General features: G+C 35.5%; 2 protein-coding genes and 1 long non-coding RNA gene across 4 annotated transcripts; all 3 read right to left on the reverse strand.

The window, feature by feature from the left end:
* Nucleotides 1–303: 303 nt before the first annotated feature.
* Nucleotides 304–5,556, reverse strand: LOC144442796 (pancreatic lipase-related protein 2-like). The gene is made up of 7 exons (XM_078132169.1): nucleotides 5,391–5,556; nucleotides 4,861–4,978; nucleotides 3,758–3,957; nucleotides 3,011–3,239; nucleotides 1,821–1,957; nucleotides 1,114–1,177; nucleotides 304–721 (listed from the first exon to the last, which is right to left on the reverse strand). The coding sequence occupies exons 2-7, from the start codon at nucleotides 4,916–4,918 to the stop codon at nucleotides 510–512; spliced, it is 900 nt and encodes a 299-aa protein (XP_077988295.1). The 5' UTR covers nucleotides 4,919–4,978; nucleotides 5,391–5,556; the 3' UTR covers nucleotides 304–509.
* A 1,113-nt stretch (nucleotides 5,557–6,669) lies between these two features.
* Nucleotides 6,670–11,747, reverse strand: LOC144442590 (alpha-N-acetylneuraminide alpha-2,8-sialyltransferase-like). The gene is made up of 6 exons (XM_078131971.1): nucleotides 11,494–11,747; nucleotides 10,532–10,676; nucleotides 9,730–9,842; nucleotides 9,432–9,521; nucleotides 7,422–7,663; nucleotides 6,670–7,025 (listed from the first exon to the last, which is right to left on the reverse strand). The coding sequence occupies exons 1-6, from the start codon at nucleotides 11,667–11,669 to the stop codon at nucleotides 6,805–6,807; spliced, it is 987 nt and encodes a 328-aa protein (XP_077988097.1). The 5' UTR covers nucleotides 11,670–11,747; the 3' UTR covers nucleotides 6,670–6,804.
* Nucleotides 11,748–11,874: 127 nt separating this feature from the next.
* LOC144442807 (uncharacterized) lies at nucleotides 11,875–16,962 on the reverse strand. 2 transcript variants are annotated; one of them, XR_013481658.1, is made up of 4 exons: nucleotides 16,714–16,962; nucleotides 15,886–16,150; nucleotides 12,653–12,721; nucleotides 11,875–11,996 (listed from the first exon to the last, which is right to left on the reverse strand). It is a non-coding gene; the product is annotated as an uncharacterized LOC144442807 (long non-coding RNA). The 2 variants fall into 2 exon arrangements; XR_013481657.1 differs by lacking the exon at nucleotides 16,714–16,962 and having other exon boundaries at nucleotides 15,886–16,331.
* Nucleotides 16,963–17,989: the final 1,027 nt, after the last annotated feature.

Here is a 17,989-nt window from a genome sequence, read left to right on the forward strand (position 1 = left end):
CACACCTCTTAAGTTGACGTTCTTTGGTAGAAGTTCATGCAGATGTGTGAATCTCCTGACCTTGTTATTGCACATGATGCATCACTTTATAACATCTCCAAAACCAGATTGGCCAAGTTTGATAGCTCTATTTTGTTAGTGTAGCACAGTAATGCCGGGTTGGTAGAAATGACTTCGGTCTGTACTATACGCATAAGAAATGCAAATAAGTGAATTTTCTTCACTGTTGCTTCCTTTTACAAAGATACACTAATAAATATGAGAGAAGCACGTGTGTGTTTACCATTTGCAACCGTATTCCAGTGTAGAAATCCTTTTATTTTTTTCACAAAGTAAACATAATTCCACGAATATTTGATATCGTCCATTCTATTTAATGATTTAGGTTGTGTGTTCCCCTTGTTCACTTCGAAAGATTGTGAATATTGAGAAGAATATAATTATGTAGTAAAGAATCTAATAATTTTCTGTTGAAGGACTGAACTTTAGTTTGTACAAGACACATGCAATTATGCTTTGCAGTAGGGAATGTCTGAATTAGTCTCCAAGAAGAACACTCCGAGCGTTTGACTTTTGTCGGCATGGAAACCCATGTAGCCACAGTTACCATCACAAGAGCTACAGGATCGGTCTCCGAGAGGACATGGGTACGCTGTAAAGGGGCATGGCGTATTGATTGATTCAATGAAAAGGTCGGGTGCCCTCATGTGGTGGCATACCTCTGAAATTCAACAAGAAAGTATAGGAAGAATGATAAGTATACGGGTAACCCAAACTCTAAAACAGACCTCGCGTGGGGTCAAAGGTCATCGCGCATGACATAACATTAATCATCGTGTGTTGTTTAGAACTAATATAATATCAGATTGACAACGTTGATACAACTATGACATTTATCCAATAATTATCAGAAATTTTAAAATTATATTTCTGAATTGTATGATGAATAATTATTCACAAATATCACAGTTTTTATTTACAAGTTCTGTTTTTTTAAAATAAATATTCCAACTTAAGGGAAAAATCGCTGCTAGCAATAACATTCAATAAGATTCACTGATTGTATTGCAAATACATTTAATAACGTTGTCGATGCAGACAACGAACTCTTACCTCCAATTAGCCCACAGCCCGGTTGTTGCGTTCCACCATTAGGATAGAAATCAACATGACCACACTAGAAATAGAAAAGTGATATGGTTTGAAAGTTAATGCAATATTAATGAAGGGACTGGTCTATCATGTAGATTTACCTGCCACGTGTTATCTTAAACATGCATATAAGACCGAACGGGGTTCAAATGTCCGCTATATGCATTCTAGTAATAAAGCTTTCATAATTAACATATTTCGCCTAAGAAAACAAAATGTTTGGTTCCGTTACCCGACCCCACCTAGTTTATCATGCCAACCCTAAACTTTTTTTACCTATTCGGAAAAAAATAATAACATCGCGAAAACTGTGAAGTTTCATAAGAAGTTGTTGATGCGGAAATAGCCACCAACTTAAAAAAAAGTACTGTTCTTCCAATCTGTAATAAACGGCTGTACATCTGATGAAAAGAAACCAATAACACCTAATATGGAAAACAACGGAAAACATAATTACCTGAGCTAGACACTCTCCCATGAATATGTATAATAAAAATTCTACCTACCCCACCTATTCTACACTTGAGCGTAATCAGAACCATACAAATTATTTTGTTGGGCCCAACTTTATATTTATCAAGGGCTGCATTATAATTACTGAACACGAATAGTTACAGTTCACCTATATATAAGAGAGTGCATTGTATTAATAAGTTGACTATACTCACGGGATTATAATATCCAAAACCACCCTGCCATAGTGGCTCTGCATCCGTGTGAATAACATCAACAAACTGAGCATCACTTGAATCAAGATGAACATCTGTGTCTTGGTTTTCAAAGTCTGGACCAGCTGGGTCAAGGCCTGGATGAAAACAACAGAGTAGATTAAATAAGACTACAGCGGGTGAACATTTTAGAATATATATATATATATATATATATATATATATATATATATATATATATATATATATATATATATATATATATATATATATATATATATATATATATATATATATATATATATATAGTTTTGGTAGTACTGGAACTCTTTCTTGGTTGTAACTCGGAGTTTCACGCATGGTGCGATCATCAGACACTCATCAGAGAGTGTCTGATGATCGCACCATGCGTGAAACTCCGAGTTACAACCAAGAAAGAGTTCCAGTACTACCAAAACTATTACGCTCTGCCACTGCGGTATAGAGCACTATCTTAGCAGATTGATACTCAACGAGTTATATATATATATATATATATATATATATATATATATATATATATATATATATATATATATATATATATATATATAATTTTACAATACCAAAGTTTTGAATTTGGTACAATAGGAAAATGAGAAATGACACTTTGAACCGGAAAATGAGATACAAATCAACTTCAAAAATCAAATTGTATTCTCGAATTGAAATATTTGGTAAAATTGGAAATTATAAGATGAAAATGGTTTTATTTATGGCTCTTCTTGGTAAATTACGTCATTTTCGAATTCATTATTATATGTCAGAAGTGTGTTCTGGTACACAATTCATGTGCCGAGATTTGTGAAAAGAGCATGTCACTTGAAATAGGAATACCTGAAAACCGCCACTGCGCCATAGTGTAACTGTAACCGTCCTCGGATTGTGCGTTATAATGCTGCGTCTATGGCAGGATTGGTGGCCCATGGGGAAAGTCACGAAAATGGCGATTTTTTTCTCGTCATGCCACCCTCCTATACGTACACATAACTCATACTCTTCCGATGTATTACTGAGTGCTTGAATGGTCACAAAAAAACCACCATTTCCGTGACCGTTATTATATGAAACCATATACCTGGCTCTTGGCAACCCATGGAAATCATTGCTAAAGTTTGAAGGCAGTCTCTACGTGAAAATTTACCACTTACCCGATATTCTGCCGATACTTGGATTTCTTTTCCCTGCGTGTCCAGATACTTGTGCACCAAGACTGAATCCGATCAAATGAACGTCCTCAAATGCAAGACTAACTTGCTGTTGTAGGAACTGTAGAAGGAGATGTATTTCTTCGCCAACTTTGTCAGTATTGTCGGCACAAGTAAAGTACCAACCCGAAGAGCCATCTTGCCAGTCAACAACAATGACGTTCATATTACCCTACACAATAAAGACGTTCTCATGTAAGTATAGGCGTTACTTTATATGGCAACATGTTAATGACATTTCAACCGCCAATTTTCTCAACACTGTGCCCTATGAAAGCTGCTTGTTCGTTGTCCTCTTGTAATATGAAAAGAAATTGGTGTTCACGATCTTGTTTTCAAGGAATTCGACTTAGCTTTTTTCATTAAAATTTGTTAAATACTGCATTCGACGGCATATGCTTGTTATGTATTGTTATTTTTCCCTTCTCATTATCAGTCGTTGTTTTTTCAGTCTGCACTAGTTTTTGTATGTGTTTCATGTGTGTTAACTTTCGTAAATTGAAATTTATTTTAGAAGCTGAAAAAAAGAATGTCATTTTGACCTCTTTCAAAGTGTGTTTTGTGGATGGAGTTCAGTTTTCATAAAACAAAGTAATAAGAAAGGTTCAATCGTTAATAGTTGTATAGCAAGTGTTCAGTATGTATTACAATATGTGAAAAATAACCAAAAAGTCAAAAATGAATACTTACATAAATCAATAACTCATCTCTCATTCTTTCTATCCAGTCAGAATATCCACTCTCTCTGTATCCGTGACTAATGATCTTTGTGGGTAACGTTACATCAAAGTTTGACGTAACAAGACTGGTGACGTCATTTCTGTCAAGTTTGTGAGGTACAGACGGGTTGAAGGGTGTGTACAATAAAAAATCCACGTTAAAACCTTGACCTGTGCGCGGAAAAATAACATACCAGGGTGATGTTCTTATACTACACATATTTGTATTCTGAAGATGGGCCGCCAGCATGTCTGATTTCTCGGACGTCGAGTTTGCAAGAGGCAATCACGTGTGTCATCGTCGCTAATCATTATCAAGTGTTCTGATGTATAGATGTCTTTCATAACTCAAGTCTAGTCAAGCTAGGGTCGAGCTCATGACAGAATTCATGACGATTTTACTCGATTTTTCAATGGCCATGTGGATGAAAATTGGGTATTTATTTGGTTTTTTTTTTTTAATTTATGAAATAAATTGTATCATGCACTACTTGAAAAATATTAATATGAAACAATAGATGCAAATGATTCACAAATATGTTACATCTTTGTTATTGAGTATACAATAATAAGCCTTTCATATATACTGTTTAACTTTCGCAATGTATCATGAATTACAGACAAACTTTGACAATGTTCTTTCACATTGATTTTTTAAATAGGGAGTCATGATAGTATTATTTTATAAATTAGAATTCCCCAAAATAAATACCCAATCCTTATCCATATGACCGCTTTTTAATCAAAAGATATATGCGACTTGTCATACGATGAAGCAAGTTGAACGCAAAGCTGGTCACAACAAATTTTACCGAAATAATGGGACACAACCAAGGCCTATAATATATTTATGATCATTGTAATTATAACGTTTTGTAATGAAATATAACGCGCACGTTGATCAAAATATTAAAAGTTAATAATTACATTTAGTTATTCGTTGTGTATGTGAATTTTGTACACTGACGTTAGCCGAAACTTTGACCTTTGGTAGCAGACTGTGCAGTTTAGTTTGAGCGGGAATACTGTTATGTGTATCCAGAATGTACTTTTCTGATCATGAAATTTACTTACCAAATGTAATTTGAAGGAAAACAACCAAAGCGGTGAATTTTAGCCAGTGGGAAGCCATGGCTTCTCTGCGTAGTCTTGTCAGTTTGACTTGAAGTATATGGAACCTGTATGTTAATCTCTGAAATGTCAACAAAGTCAAACTAAGAAATGAAATGGTGTCGATGTTCTAGTCGAACCCATCAACCTAGTGAATAAAAACGCGACCATTACAACAATCCGCAATATGACTGAAATCCTGAGGCGGAGAACTTCATCTAAATTAAACTAAATTACAGGTGGTACATTATTATTTAAATGCAGTTGGCCACCCAAATAGAAGACGTCCATAATAAAAAAATGTTTTGTCTCTGTGAACACATCGTTCTACAACGACAGTTTTTACTAGAGAGATATAACGAATAATTGGAATAACATTTTTTTTCTTTTTCATATTCGAAGGTTAAGAGAACTGCACATAAATAATTTAAATATGAAAAGTCACATTCTTTCCTTTTAAAACGACTTGTAAACCAAGATACGATGTAACTTACCTCTAGTAGCTCCTTTGTGCTCTTTCCTCCAAGTGTCCGATGTTATGTTTTGGAATATTAATCTTCGTATTCTGGTTAACAAAGTTTTAATCGAAAATATAAAGCTTTTTGTGTTACGTAACCGTGAGAATTCCGTCATCCTGTCCAGCTGAGACGTCGATTTTGAGTCCACCTTCGCAAGGATAATAGCAATCAGCTAATGCCATTTTAATTATAATATAACCGTGAATAAAAACATGACGACATATCATTATGACCTTTGAATTCATAACCATAGTTTTTTGAAATTTAGTTATTAATTAAATTGCATTTTCGGTTGACGTCATAGGTGTAAATGTACGCGAGTAAAACTTCGGTGACGTAAACACCAGTTTAACATTTCTATGTACTGTTAAATAGATTCATCCTTATTATCATCACGTGCAGCGCCACGTAAAACCACCAGAACCCGAAAGAGGATGTTGGTTTGATCGTGTTGTTTATTTATTTTGTCAATTCTTCTCCTTTTTTCATAATTATTCTACAATTACTATACTTATTACCATAATATGTCAAGTGAAAAGCTGAGCTAGTGTGGGAGTTTTATTCCTCATTCAATCTATTGTTCGTTTTTTAACTCTGATTTTTTTTGATAAAATATTTTCATCAATAAGAAGTGAATATAAGTACTATGAATATGGGAGCTATGTGAACAAGAACACAAGACTCTCAGTAAGAAATCGTATATATATATATGTGACTTGCGCCCTCAAATGCCAAATATTTGGATTCAGCACTAATGGGAATGGAGTTGATATGTTATCAAAATATGGGGGCGTAGTTGTGGATGGGCGGATGTACTGATGATAAATCTCCTGTCTGTCGGTCAACATTAACGGTTTCTATTAATAATTGACCCAGGTGTAATAATGAACTGCTAAACTGATATCGGCAGATTACTTGAATTATATTTTATCATACATTCATAGTAGAAAATCATGTATATTACTACTGCCTTACTTCCTTTGGTTGCCGTGCTTTCTCACGTGCCGCAACACGTCTTTGGAACAAATTGTCACTGGAGCTTGGACAAACACCCAAAGTTAATGACTTCAGAAAGAACCTTAAAACATACATATTCGCGAAATTTTTCAATATTTAATTGTGATCTCTACTTTGTATTGGATACAGGCACTCTATAAATTTTCTGATTGATTGATTGATTGACTGACTGACTGATTGATTAATTGATTGATTGATTGATTGATTGATTGATTGACTGACTGACTGACTGACCAGAGATGGCGCTACAACTTGTCAAACATTTGCCGTACCTGGTACAAGTACGCCAGGTGATCAACAACCTCGATGACAGCGACGTTCACCAAATTATAATACTGTTAGATATTTACGAGTTTGTAAATGTGCATAATTTCTAACAATTGCCAATGTGTAGTCGAATAACACCACTGTTGTGGAACTCCAATAACTTGTTAAATTCAGCAGGCATACGATGGACTCTGCCTGGTTGTATAATGTTATCGGCATAGTAATGGTAAAGGAGTGGGTTTCCCTGTAAGTCCTCGCCGAAAGGCCAGAATCCGTACAGGTGAATTTCCCTACAGAATGTGAAGGCTGCAGAGACGATGAAAAATCCTGACATAAGAGAGAGAGAGAGAGAGAGAGAGAGAGAGAGAGAGAGAGAGAGAGAGAGAGAGAGAGAGAGAGAGAGAGAGAGAGAGAGAGGAGAGAGAGAGAGAGAGAGAGAGAGAGAGAGAGAGAGAGAGAGAGAGAGAGAGAGAGAGAGAGAGGAGAGGGGTTTAATTTGTTAATGTTCAATTCTGTATAAGAAATTTTTGACGACATATTATGCAATTTGTACTCAGTTATGATTCAATGATTATGAAATAAAGGACATATGAAGCACGTAATTGTGTTTATAATTTTCAAAACAGATTCAAATATTAGTGAACACGTTTCAACAGTTCCATACATACATACATACATACATACAGACATACATACATACGCAAAGGCAGAAATGCGACATACCAGAGGAGAGACGTTCAACCCTTACTCCATGACCTGCCCAATACTTGTTGACGGCTTTCATAAAGCGGTGACCTGGAAAAACGACTTTGATATTGGTAGACTTGAGCGAGTTCTGAGCTTTCAGTGCCAATCCAGGCGATGATTTAGTACCAAACGCGTCCATGTATACCATAACGTTCTTATCTATTTCCACCATAATCTGTTTAAAGCGTGAACTGCCCTTAGCATTGAGTTTTGAGTACCTACAAGATATTAATAACCTAAGGGAGTCGTCATTATTTACGGTTGGGGGGGGTCGGAGGAATTGGTTAATAAGAAGTGGAAATTCAACTGCCCCCCCCCCCCCATCCTGCAGGGAAAAAAATCAATGACCACCTGACTTTAGAAATTGTGTTTCCATTATATACATGAAGTGGTGGGTATTAAAGAGAGGAAATTATATTATTTATATTGCTACAATTGTATTATTAATGATTATTGTGGTACTTACAAAACAACTTCATTTCAGTAAGAATACTTATTATGAGCATTCCGCAATGAGCCAGCTCTCCACCCCCACCCCCCTTGTCACAACAACTGATTCAGTCTGACTGACACAGTCACTTTCCTCACTCTCACTGTCAAGGTCTCTCATTACAACATCATCTTAATCACTGTCATCTGGCCAACTTTCAACACAATATTTTGTTTTTGAAAGCTTTGCATTGTCAACAACTGACTTTCGAAGACAGACATAATGGCTTTCATTTATCGTCTTTTTCCCTTTTCTTTGATAAGTTATGTCTTTCAAGGTATTCGTCCAATTTTTTAACTTTGAGTTTTGAAAGTGTTCCACTGAGAGTTAATGACAACCAATCATACATTTCATATGTCAAAGCATCTTCCTCTTCCCTCTTCCTAAATCTGTCCGTCGATCTTATATACACACAACTCCACACTGTACATGTAGTACATAAACAAATATTTAGAAAAACCAAAAGCTTTAATATTTTGAAAATATTTACTAAAATGTTAATAAAGTTACATTTTATGTAACAGCTTAAATAATCCTGATACTCTGTACACAAGTTTTTCGGAACAGATTTTTGTTGTGCCCCCCCCCCCTACCCTTTTAACTTTTCGGTAGCCCCCCCCCCCCCCTTGACCAACTCCAATTTTCAAGTGACCCCCCCCCCAAATTCCTCTGATCCCCCCCCCAACCGTAAATAATGACGGCTCCCTAATGTCATGAAAAGTGAAGGGCTATAAGACACTAAATTGCATCCTCTCAGTAGTTGCTGTGGTCGTTAGGTGATGGAAATAAAATATAAAACATTCTTAATCGATGTTCAAAGAAATTCTTGTGTAGAGTAATAATATTCATTCCATAAAGATATGAGATACACAATGGTAAAATCAACTCAATGCAAGATTCAAGACTCGGGGCTGTATATAACAGACTAACTTTCGCAATAACTATCATTAACACACACACACACACACACACACACACACACACAACACACACACACACACACACACACACACACACACACACACACACACACACACACATATATATATATATATATATATATATATATATATATATATATATATATATAATTATCAGTTGTCTGATGATCGCACTATGCGTGAAACTCCGACTAACAACCAAGAATGAGTACCAGAACTACCAAAACTATATATATAATATATATATATATATATATATATATATATATATATATATATATATATATATAAACATATATACATATATATACACGCACTCGTACACAGACATACATACATACATACATACATACATACATACATACATACATACATACATACATACATACATACATACAGACATACATACATACATACATACATACATACATACATACATACATACATACAATTACATACATACATACATACATACATACATACCGGTACATACATACATACATACATACATACATACATACATACATACATACATACAATTACATACGAACTTACTGTCTTTCAAGAATAGACGGATTACAAGTTACAAAATGTGTTTTACGACCAACGTCTTGACTGTAATTACGAGTCGTTGCCAGGTTGTGTCTGTAAATACACAAATATGATATGTTTAAATTATCTATTGCCCTGTTAACGTACATATTCCAGATAGGATGTATGTTGATAACTATAACGAAACACGCGGTTTCGCTAAACAACAAACTCAATAACCTGTATGGATAACAAAACATCCTCGATTTAGTCATTTGGAAAATATGTTTACAAAAGAGGTACACATAAATTGCTACCTTACCTGAAAACGAAATTAGCAGCATCTATCGATTTGCCACATTTACTTCCCAGTAACATCCCACTATTACCCACAATGCTACACTTCTTATATTGTAAAGGCTTTAAAGGCATTTCCTTTAAAATAGAAAAAAATCTAGGTTGACATGCTGTTGTCCTTACAACAATGGTTCTATATTTTGATGGATTGAATGGAATAGGAAGTGTCTGGACCGTCGACATCATCTACAGTCATGGTGGTGACGACGACACTTGTTCACAGAGTATTTTGTTCATGACGGAAGTTATTCAAGTAGACCTGAGAACATGCTAATTGTGTAGAAAAGATGGGAAAGGGCTTGTTACCAGAAATCCAATAAAAAGAAGATAGAGAAGAGGAAACAGAGAAGCAGAGAAATATGAAGATTTTTTTTTTGATTTTTTTTTTGATTTTTTTGCTTTGAAAACGACCGACCGACCGACCGACCCATAGTTGCCATGAAAAGCAACGCGACACATGAAAAAAAGGTTACCTTAATAGAGATATGCACGTATTTAAAATATTTTAAACATACACTACAAACAAAAAATGAGTGTTTTTTACTGCTCATCCAATATTTTTGTTACTAATTTACACAAAGAAAAGACAGTAACTGATAGCACTAAAGCATATTATATAATGATAACCACTGTGAACACAAACCAACATTACTGTCGGATGAGGCAAGGAAGTATCAGACACAAAGTGTGCAGTAACATGTACATGGTGAGAACTGTACATCGGAAACGTCAACACCGTGATGTTTTTTTTTCTGAAACCCACGTACCTTTAGGAGCCGATGGTGTATTTCAGCCGTAATGTTAACTAAGGCATTACCACCATAGGTATAGCTAAGTGTCGTGTTTACTCCAGTGTTGTTTTGAGTCATTAGAAAGAACTTCTCTGTTTGAAATTCCCTATTGAAGACAGACCTAGTAGAGAAAATATGTAATGAAAATCAGTTAGGAATCGTGATGTAATATCAATAAACATCCACACCACAAATTGTTTTAGCTTAATTATTAATTAATAATATCTAACGTATAAAATGTGTTATTACATTATACTGTCCGGTATATGACGTTGGAATTCAAATTCAAGAGATCTGATTTGGCTAGACATCAAAAGAACTGCATTAAAATAGTGAATTGGATATAGCACAATTAATATGCCCCCCCCCCCCCGCACAGTACAAAGTCGTCTGTTCGACTGTCCTGAACTCTCAAAGCCCTAGAATTATCCGAAATCATTGCCTTAGGGCCATGTGTGTGTGTGTGTGTGTGTGTGTGTGTGTGTATGTGTGTGTGTGTGTGTTTATTTATTTATTTATATATTTATTTATTTATATATTTATCAAGATTGTGATTTACTGCATCTCTTTTGTATCAGGGGCTTACTAAGCATGTTACGAGCAGCACAAAGAAAAAAAATGAAATACATATACATGTACTACAAAAATATTTAGAGATGATGTGACTAGTATAATCACGTAACAAAAACAAAATAAAACAAACAAACCAAAGGGAAGTAATTATAAGGAGATCGAGAAAAAGAAAATAATGTATGCATGTATGTATGTATGTATGTATGTATGTATGTATGTATGTATGTATGTACATTGTGTATGTATGTATGTATGTATGTATGTATGTATGTATGTATGTATGTATGTATGTATGCATGCATGCATGCATGCGAGATTAATTTGTTCCCATTTATATAGTGCAATACGATTGAATAAATACTAACCTGGTTTGGTCTGCTGCCGTTATATTGAAATGCCATATTGTATTGACAATCTGTTGCACTGTCTTCAATTGACGAGACTTCATTTTGGTTGAAAATAACACAGTAGTTGCGTTTGAACTATTTGATGATGAATTCATTGCGGTCGCTGTTTTATCTTTGCTCTGAGTATTGTTCATGGAGATGCTTTGCCTAGATGTCTTCTTACTCTGACTAAAACTCACGTTTCTGTGCACTTTTCGTGACAGAGGAACGCTGTTGTTGTTGTTGTTGTTGTTGTTGTTGTTGTTGTTGTTGTTGATGTTTGTAATGTTTGATTTACTTGCCGCCATTTGAGTTGAAAACAGTTTAGTTTTATGTTGAGTACTTTGGTTTTCACATTTACACTGCATAATTTCATTTTTATATTGATTTCCAAGAACGAATAAAGCCGAGAACACTGCAAATATGGTCAAGAACAATTTGATTGTCTTCCTACACTTAGGGGCACACACACAGTGGAACACCTGAAATGAAAAGTATTTATAGTAATCAACAGCAGAACGAGTTACTGTATATAACATTCTTGGAGACCACTCAGTGAAAACCATGTCGAATACAATTTTACCAATTATCTATCGATCGATCAATCAATCAATCAATCAATCAATCAATCAATCAATCAATCAATCAATCAATATCAATCAATCAATCAATAAATCGATCAATCAATCAATCAGTACACCCACCCACCCACCCACCAACCAACCAATTAATCAATTAATTAATTAATTAATTAATTAATTAACCAACAAAGAGAAACATTATAGAGCGCCTGTATCCAATACGAAGTAAAGTTCAGAAGCGCTGTACAGTTAAAGTATTGAAAATTTTCGCGAACAAGTAGGTTTTAAGGTTCTTCCTGGAAGCATTGACTGTGGGTGTCTGTCGAAGCTCCAGTGGCAATTTGACGTGGTGCGGTAAATGAGAAAGCACGGCCACCAAACGAATTACGTCTGTAATTGGGTTCAAACAATAAGTAATTGTCCAATGACCGAAGTGTGCGGAGATTAGACTTCTTACTGATAGTGTCTGATAAGTAAGGCATTATCCAGTCTACGGTTAAAGAAAATGTCATGTACTTTATGTTGCAATGTGTTAAAAATAAGTCAAGGTTACATACTTTTGCCAGCATTACGTGATCTGTCTATTTTCTCCTTAGGATACTTGTAATGAATAGTTGTTTTCATTCCTTGACGAAATAAAATGAGAACAGCAACATTTGAAACCCCACATTGAAATATTTTTTATCTGACAAACACACAGACCTACTGTACAGAAATTAGAATATAGATAGCTGGAATGAAAATACAAAGATACGCACAAAAGGGTTAGGGAATGAAACGGATTTTCTTATTTGTAGGATACGCTTGATTTGTATTGACACCATTTGTTTGACATATGTCCCCCTTCCCTATGGCCACCCACTGTGGGGTGGGTTCGTAAGAGAGTGAAGGACACACCAGACGTTACGTTAGGGTACTAGAAAGCTACTGAAGAACTTTATTCAATCATAAGTATATATCAAGATTACATGATGTGTATCGATGTGTATCTACAGGAAATGATCACATACTTTGGGAATGGTAAATAGCAACATATGTTTGGGGAATTTATGATTAATGATCAATGTTAGCACAAGAGATTGTTCAAGACTTTGAGTCTCCGACATGGTTTCCGACACCCATTCAATTTGTTCTCTCGTTAAACTTTCATAATTTCATATATAGTGAACGGATTTGCACGATAATGTATCATATAGTAAAGAAGCGCCATCCTCGGTTAAGTGTTTCAAAATGTTATTCTGTATTTTGCGCGGTTTTTTTTCGTTTCACAAACTTTGCTGTTTCGATAACAACAATCCTGAATTCTATTTGGATATTACAATCATGGCAATTCAAGCGACGTAGTCTCTTGTCGACACCAGTGAAATCTCAATTGCTTATACACACATCATATGAACCTCAGGAAAGCATACCAAATTGACACGAACTAGAAATACTATGGTTATATATGGTATGCCTGGAACGCTTCATCAAAATGCCTGGAACGCTGCATCAAAATCATGAAGAATCGCTCTTCAAGCAAGGCATTGAGAAGTTGTGAGCATTTTTGACATTTTATGTCTGTATCTTTAGTTGAGCGGGAATAAACACTGTTCCTTAAAAGTTTGTGCAATATGTTGTCTGTAAACGAGAACTTGTTTAAGGTTTATCAATTGTGGATAACATAGCCAGGTAAGCTACAGCAAATCCAGGCTTCTCATTTGGCAAGTGTACCTAGCTGTATTATAAAACGGAGATTGTTTCAGAACCCAAATCTCTCCCCGTTGTTCTGGTGCCATAGGCATTCGAAAGGTCAAAGGAAGTCGCGTTGGTTGTTGGATCAAATTATAACCTTATAGTATAGATGAGATCAGTTTACATATTGTTGTGATACGGCAACTTTTCACTAAATATAATTTTCGGTTTAAACGTTCTATGGTACTATTGTGAAAAAATGCCTAACCTTTGCCTAAAGGTCTATTCTATGGAATGAAGTGTTTGCATTTAAGGAAAATAACATACAATTCCGAGTGTAGTCAACTAAGCTGTTTTTGCAAAGAGCTGCTCTTACGCAATTTTTCAATGGGTGGGAAATTGTCTTTGATCAATAGCAGGAGGGAAACAAACAAAGGCAGGGAAGTCCTGATTTTGATACCGTGGGAGCGGAAAACATGGACTTGTGGAGAGGGGTGCGCATCGTGTACGTCAAAATTAATTGTTGGTATTAGTGGAAAGCAGAGAGGTTTTCTTAGTGGGGAGAAGGTACATCATTCACAATATTGGATGAGCAGTGGGCAAGTTGAAACCCAGTGGTGGAGATGGCGGGCGGATAACCTTCACCACCAGTGGGAGGGCACATTAGAACAGTTAACACTGTAAATCCCCGCCCACAATTTTTTTGAGGGGTTGATTCTATTAAAAACATCACTTCTGGTCTGAATCAACATATAATTAATGAAACCCACAAATCTGTCCGTTGGCTGCACCTATCTTCACCTTACTCTATAAATGTCCTTGCTGATTCTAAAATTATTAGATTCGTTGGTACGAATAGCTCATACATGCTACCATGAAGGTATTGGTTAATGTTGTTTTAGGCATATTCTTTTTTTAAATCTACGAATAATCTTTGAAAGCTGAATTGAGAACATTAATATATGTAATGTAGTGTTGGACTACAACTCGTGTGCTTAAAGCTTGTTAATGTATACAGTGAACAGAAATGAAGAGTAGAATAGAGGGGACGCCATACCTTTTTTTCATGTTTCACTTTGTTTGTGTTTGTGTTTGTGTTTGTGTTTGTGTTTGTGTTTGTGTTTGTGTTTGTGTTTGTGTTTGTCTGTTCTTATTTGCCCTCTCCCTGGTGATGAAAGATATCTGCCCACCTTACTCCCATTCGTTTTCATCTTGCCAGCCAAGCCACTGCCAACCAATATTGTGAATGTTACACCCACTTCCCAACAGGAAAACGTTTGTGCTTTCCACTATGCGCCCCTCCCACTGTATCAAAATCAAGACTTCCCCGCCGTAATTCTTCCTTGTTTACTCCCCTCCCGCTACCGATCGAATAAAAATGCCTGCCCACTGAAAAGGTGGCATAAGAACAGCGGTACCTGACTAAAGATTAACTAAATGGTTAACTGATCCGTCTTTTTATCAGAGATATATTATACGTTTCATTTTAAGTTACATGCTTTCATGTACTACACACAACATAGCTTGACCCGTTCAGACCTCTCGATATCAATCGAGACTTGAATGTATGACATAGTGTATGGCTGCAATTGATATTATATATCATAATCTTTGGCCTCTTGGGTAATGGACCATCGGAGGTGTGGTATAATGTAAATCAGATTACGAGTGCTAAAATGGCTAGACTTAGATATTTGCCAAATCTACGTCTGTTTCATTTTTCTAAAAAACAATGTATTTCAGGCGTGAACCCTGCATGGGTTTCCTTCTGTAGTACCCCAGTGGCTTCGAGGTGTAGATCACAAGAACTATCCGTTTACACTAAAATCAATAATAGATTACTACTATGACTTATAGTTCAGTACCTAATAAAAAGATTAAGACTATAGAAAATTTCTGTCTTAACGCCGTGTATAATTCCACTCGCTGTAACAAGGACGAAGGCTATCCATGTAAATGTTTGTCGTTCAAATTTGATATCTCACAAAAAGTATATTCTACACCCATTTACGTCATGGGGGTGTGGCCATATTGGATTTATAGTAGGCGACGATCCTGTCTTTGAATATAGTAAAATCATTCAATTGTTAGTATAGCTCATATCAGCATTGCTTACCTTGTTATAATTCAGCGTTGTACTTAAATTTTATGGATACACGATGTAGATTGTAATTAAAGATCCCACTCCATATTTCTTCGAAGGCTCTCATAAAAAGATAAAAACCACATCGTCCTCTCCAAGGCCGAAGAGGTTGGCATGAAGTTATGATGTTAATTTCTGCTGGTGTCATGTGTTTCTTTCTTGGGATCACGAAACTGGATGACCTGAAGTACACTTGCGCAAATCAATCTTCATTTGTACACAGTCTGCTCATACTTGCCTCAGTGAAAAAGGAAACCATGGTACGTGACCTAGCCCTGCCTTTGTCTCTCTATAATTAACTGGTCATAACTGGTCTACAAAATTTACATGTTAGACTGATATTGTACAGAATATTGGAACTTTGCATTAAGACGTACATAACGCGTCCATTTACTGGTAATTCGTGAAAACTATAAAAAAAACAAAAAAAAACAAGCCAACTGATAGTTTGCATATATAGTGGTAATCTGTTGGACCACGACAAATGACTCACGCTCTGCTTATTTGATAGGAACATGGTTTGCATGACTGGTTAGTTACAGATAGAAACTCGATACTGGAGAAATGCATTTGAAATGGTCTTGATTCCTTCATATTTAATGTGTCATCAGTAGGATATCAGAACACATGATACGCTTGACATCATGTCGTATTATAGCTACTGTAATGTCACATTCCGTTTGTAAGTTCGTAGTCTACAGGCATGTCAATGTAACAATCAAGAACCAATAAGTGGATTACAGGGTAAATCAGTCATACGTTTTTTAAAGTCGTGGCGAGAGCAGATTAAAAACTTCATACCAGTCGACAATACGGAGAATAATGTGACCACAAATCAGTCATTTCAGGCCAGAACCAACCACTGTTACAGTTGATATCCCTGATTTGTAAACTTTTAAATATATAGACGGGATGGGGTACCCATATGCAACCTGTAACTACTGACTTCTGTTAATGACTCCATGACCAGAAATTTTAAAGCACAAACTTATGAAGATACAGTTTGAAGCTTGTCACCAAGTGCCGTAAAACCGAATAACGCATGCACACTGTCGATGAACGGATCATATCTGTGTACTACCATCTGTGTCCGCCGAGGCCCACAAATGCTGACATATCCGGATATGCTGAAGAAAGAATTTGCCCTAAATGATGAAAGGGAATTAAGTATAAGGCCATCATGAACAATAGAGAAATGTGGAGGAAATATGTGTGCTATTGATGAAACTGTGGTTCTTCCGTCCACGGACGAATGATGATGACTACCATTAGTCGGATCTGTAGATGTGTAATGCGTTAGTTGGGCAAATAGCCTGTGAGTTTGTTCTAGGATTAGCAATGTACCAATTAATGCAAAGTTGGTAAACTATGCTAAGACAGTAGTGATAATGGTAGTAAATAGGAAAAACAATCAGAGGAAACAATAGGTATGATGGCAATATTTAAAACTTTATTTGAAATAAAACCTTAGAGAAAATAGAAATAGGTAGCAAATGTGGAATCATGTGACATGTCGCCATCTTGAATGTTGTCATGGTAATTTTGAAATCATTCTTTTGCTAAAAAAATCAATTAAACCTTGGTAGTATAGTAATATATTACACACTTGAATAATATAAGGATGGTTTAGGAAAACACACAATTCCTAACTGAAACGGTTTGTATAAATTACCGTTCATGAAATACTAAAATAATTGTATAAACTGGGTTAACAGTATACCCTATAATCTATTTTCAGCTATTTATATATTTCCATTGGATTGTGAAATGAAGTAATTCACTACTTCTGTCAAATGTTTTTACTTTGCTGTCAACGTTTTTTACAATAGTAAATTCGCCTAGGTAATTATAATCTGTCATAAAGTAGTTGCTAAAAAGTAATGCAGGTCTAATATTAAGTCATTTCAAGAAATATGGTTATATTCAAGGATATTCATCATTTTCGGGAATTCTGAAGTATCACAAAACTGAATAATTCGACGAAAACTTCATATTCAGTTTAACACACAATTATTGTGAATGTTTAAAATCAAATACTTGAGTAATGGCGAATGCAAAAATAGTATTAAAATACTAG

Source organism: Glandiceps talaboti, chromosome 11, assembly GCF_964340395.1.
Source record: "Glandiceps talaboti chromosome 11, keGlaTala1.1, whole genome shotgun sequence".
Lineage (NCBI taxonomy): Eukaryota > Metazoa > Hemichordata > Enteropneusta > Spengelidae > Glandiceps > Glandiceps talaboti.

What these genes read in the sequence shown, in the direction of transcription:
- LOC144442796 (XM_078132169.1), bottom strand. Translation starts at nt 4,918, where the DNA reads ATGGCTTCCCACTGGCTAAAATTCACCGCTTTGGTTGTTTTCCTTCAA. An exon ending in TTTCCTTCAAATTACATTTG is followed by an intron (nt 3,958 to 4,860) that starts GTAAGTAAATTT and finishes TTCCGCGCACAG; the next exon opens with GTCAAGGTTTTAACGTGGAT. An exon ending in GTTTTGGATATTATAATCCC is followed by an intron (nt 1,178 to 1,820) that starts GTGAGTATAGTC and finishes TTCTATTTCTAG; the next exon opens with TGTGGTCATGTTGATTTCTA.
- LOC144442590 (XM_078131971.1), bottom strand. Translation starts at nt 11,669, where the DNA reads ATGAACAATACTCAGAGCAAAGATAAAACAGCGACCGCAATGAATTCA. An exon ending in ACGGCAGCAGACCAAACCAG is followed by an intron (nt 10,677 to 11,493) that starts GTTAGTATTTAT and finishes TTTCTCTACTAG; the next exon opens with GTCTGTCTTCAATAGGGAAT. An exon ending in TACACCATCGGCTCCTAAAG is followed by an intron (nt 9,843 to 10,531) that starts GTACGTGGGTTT and finishes TCTATTTTAAAG; the next exon opens with GAAATGCCTTTAAAGCCTTT.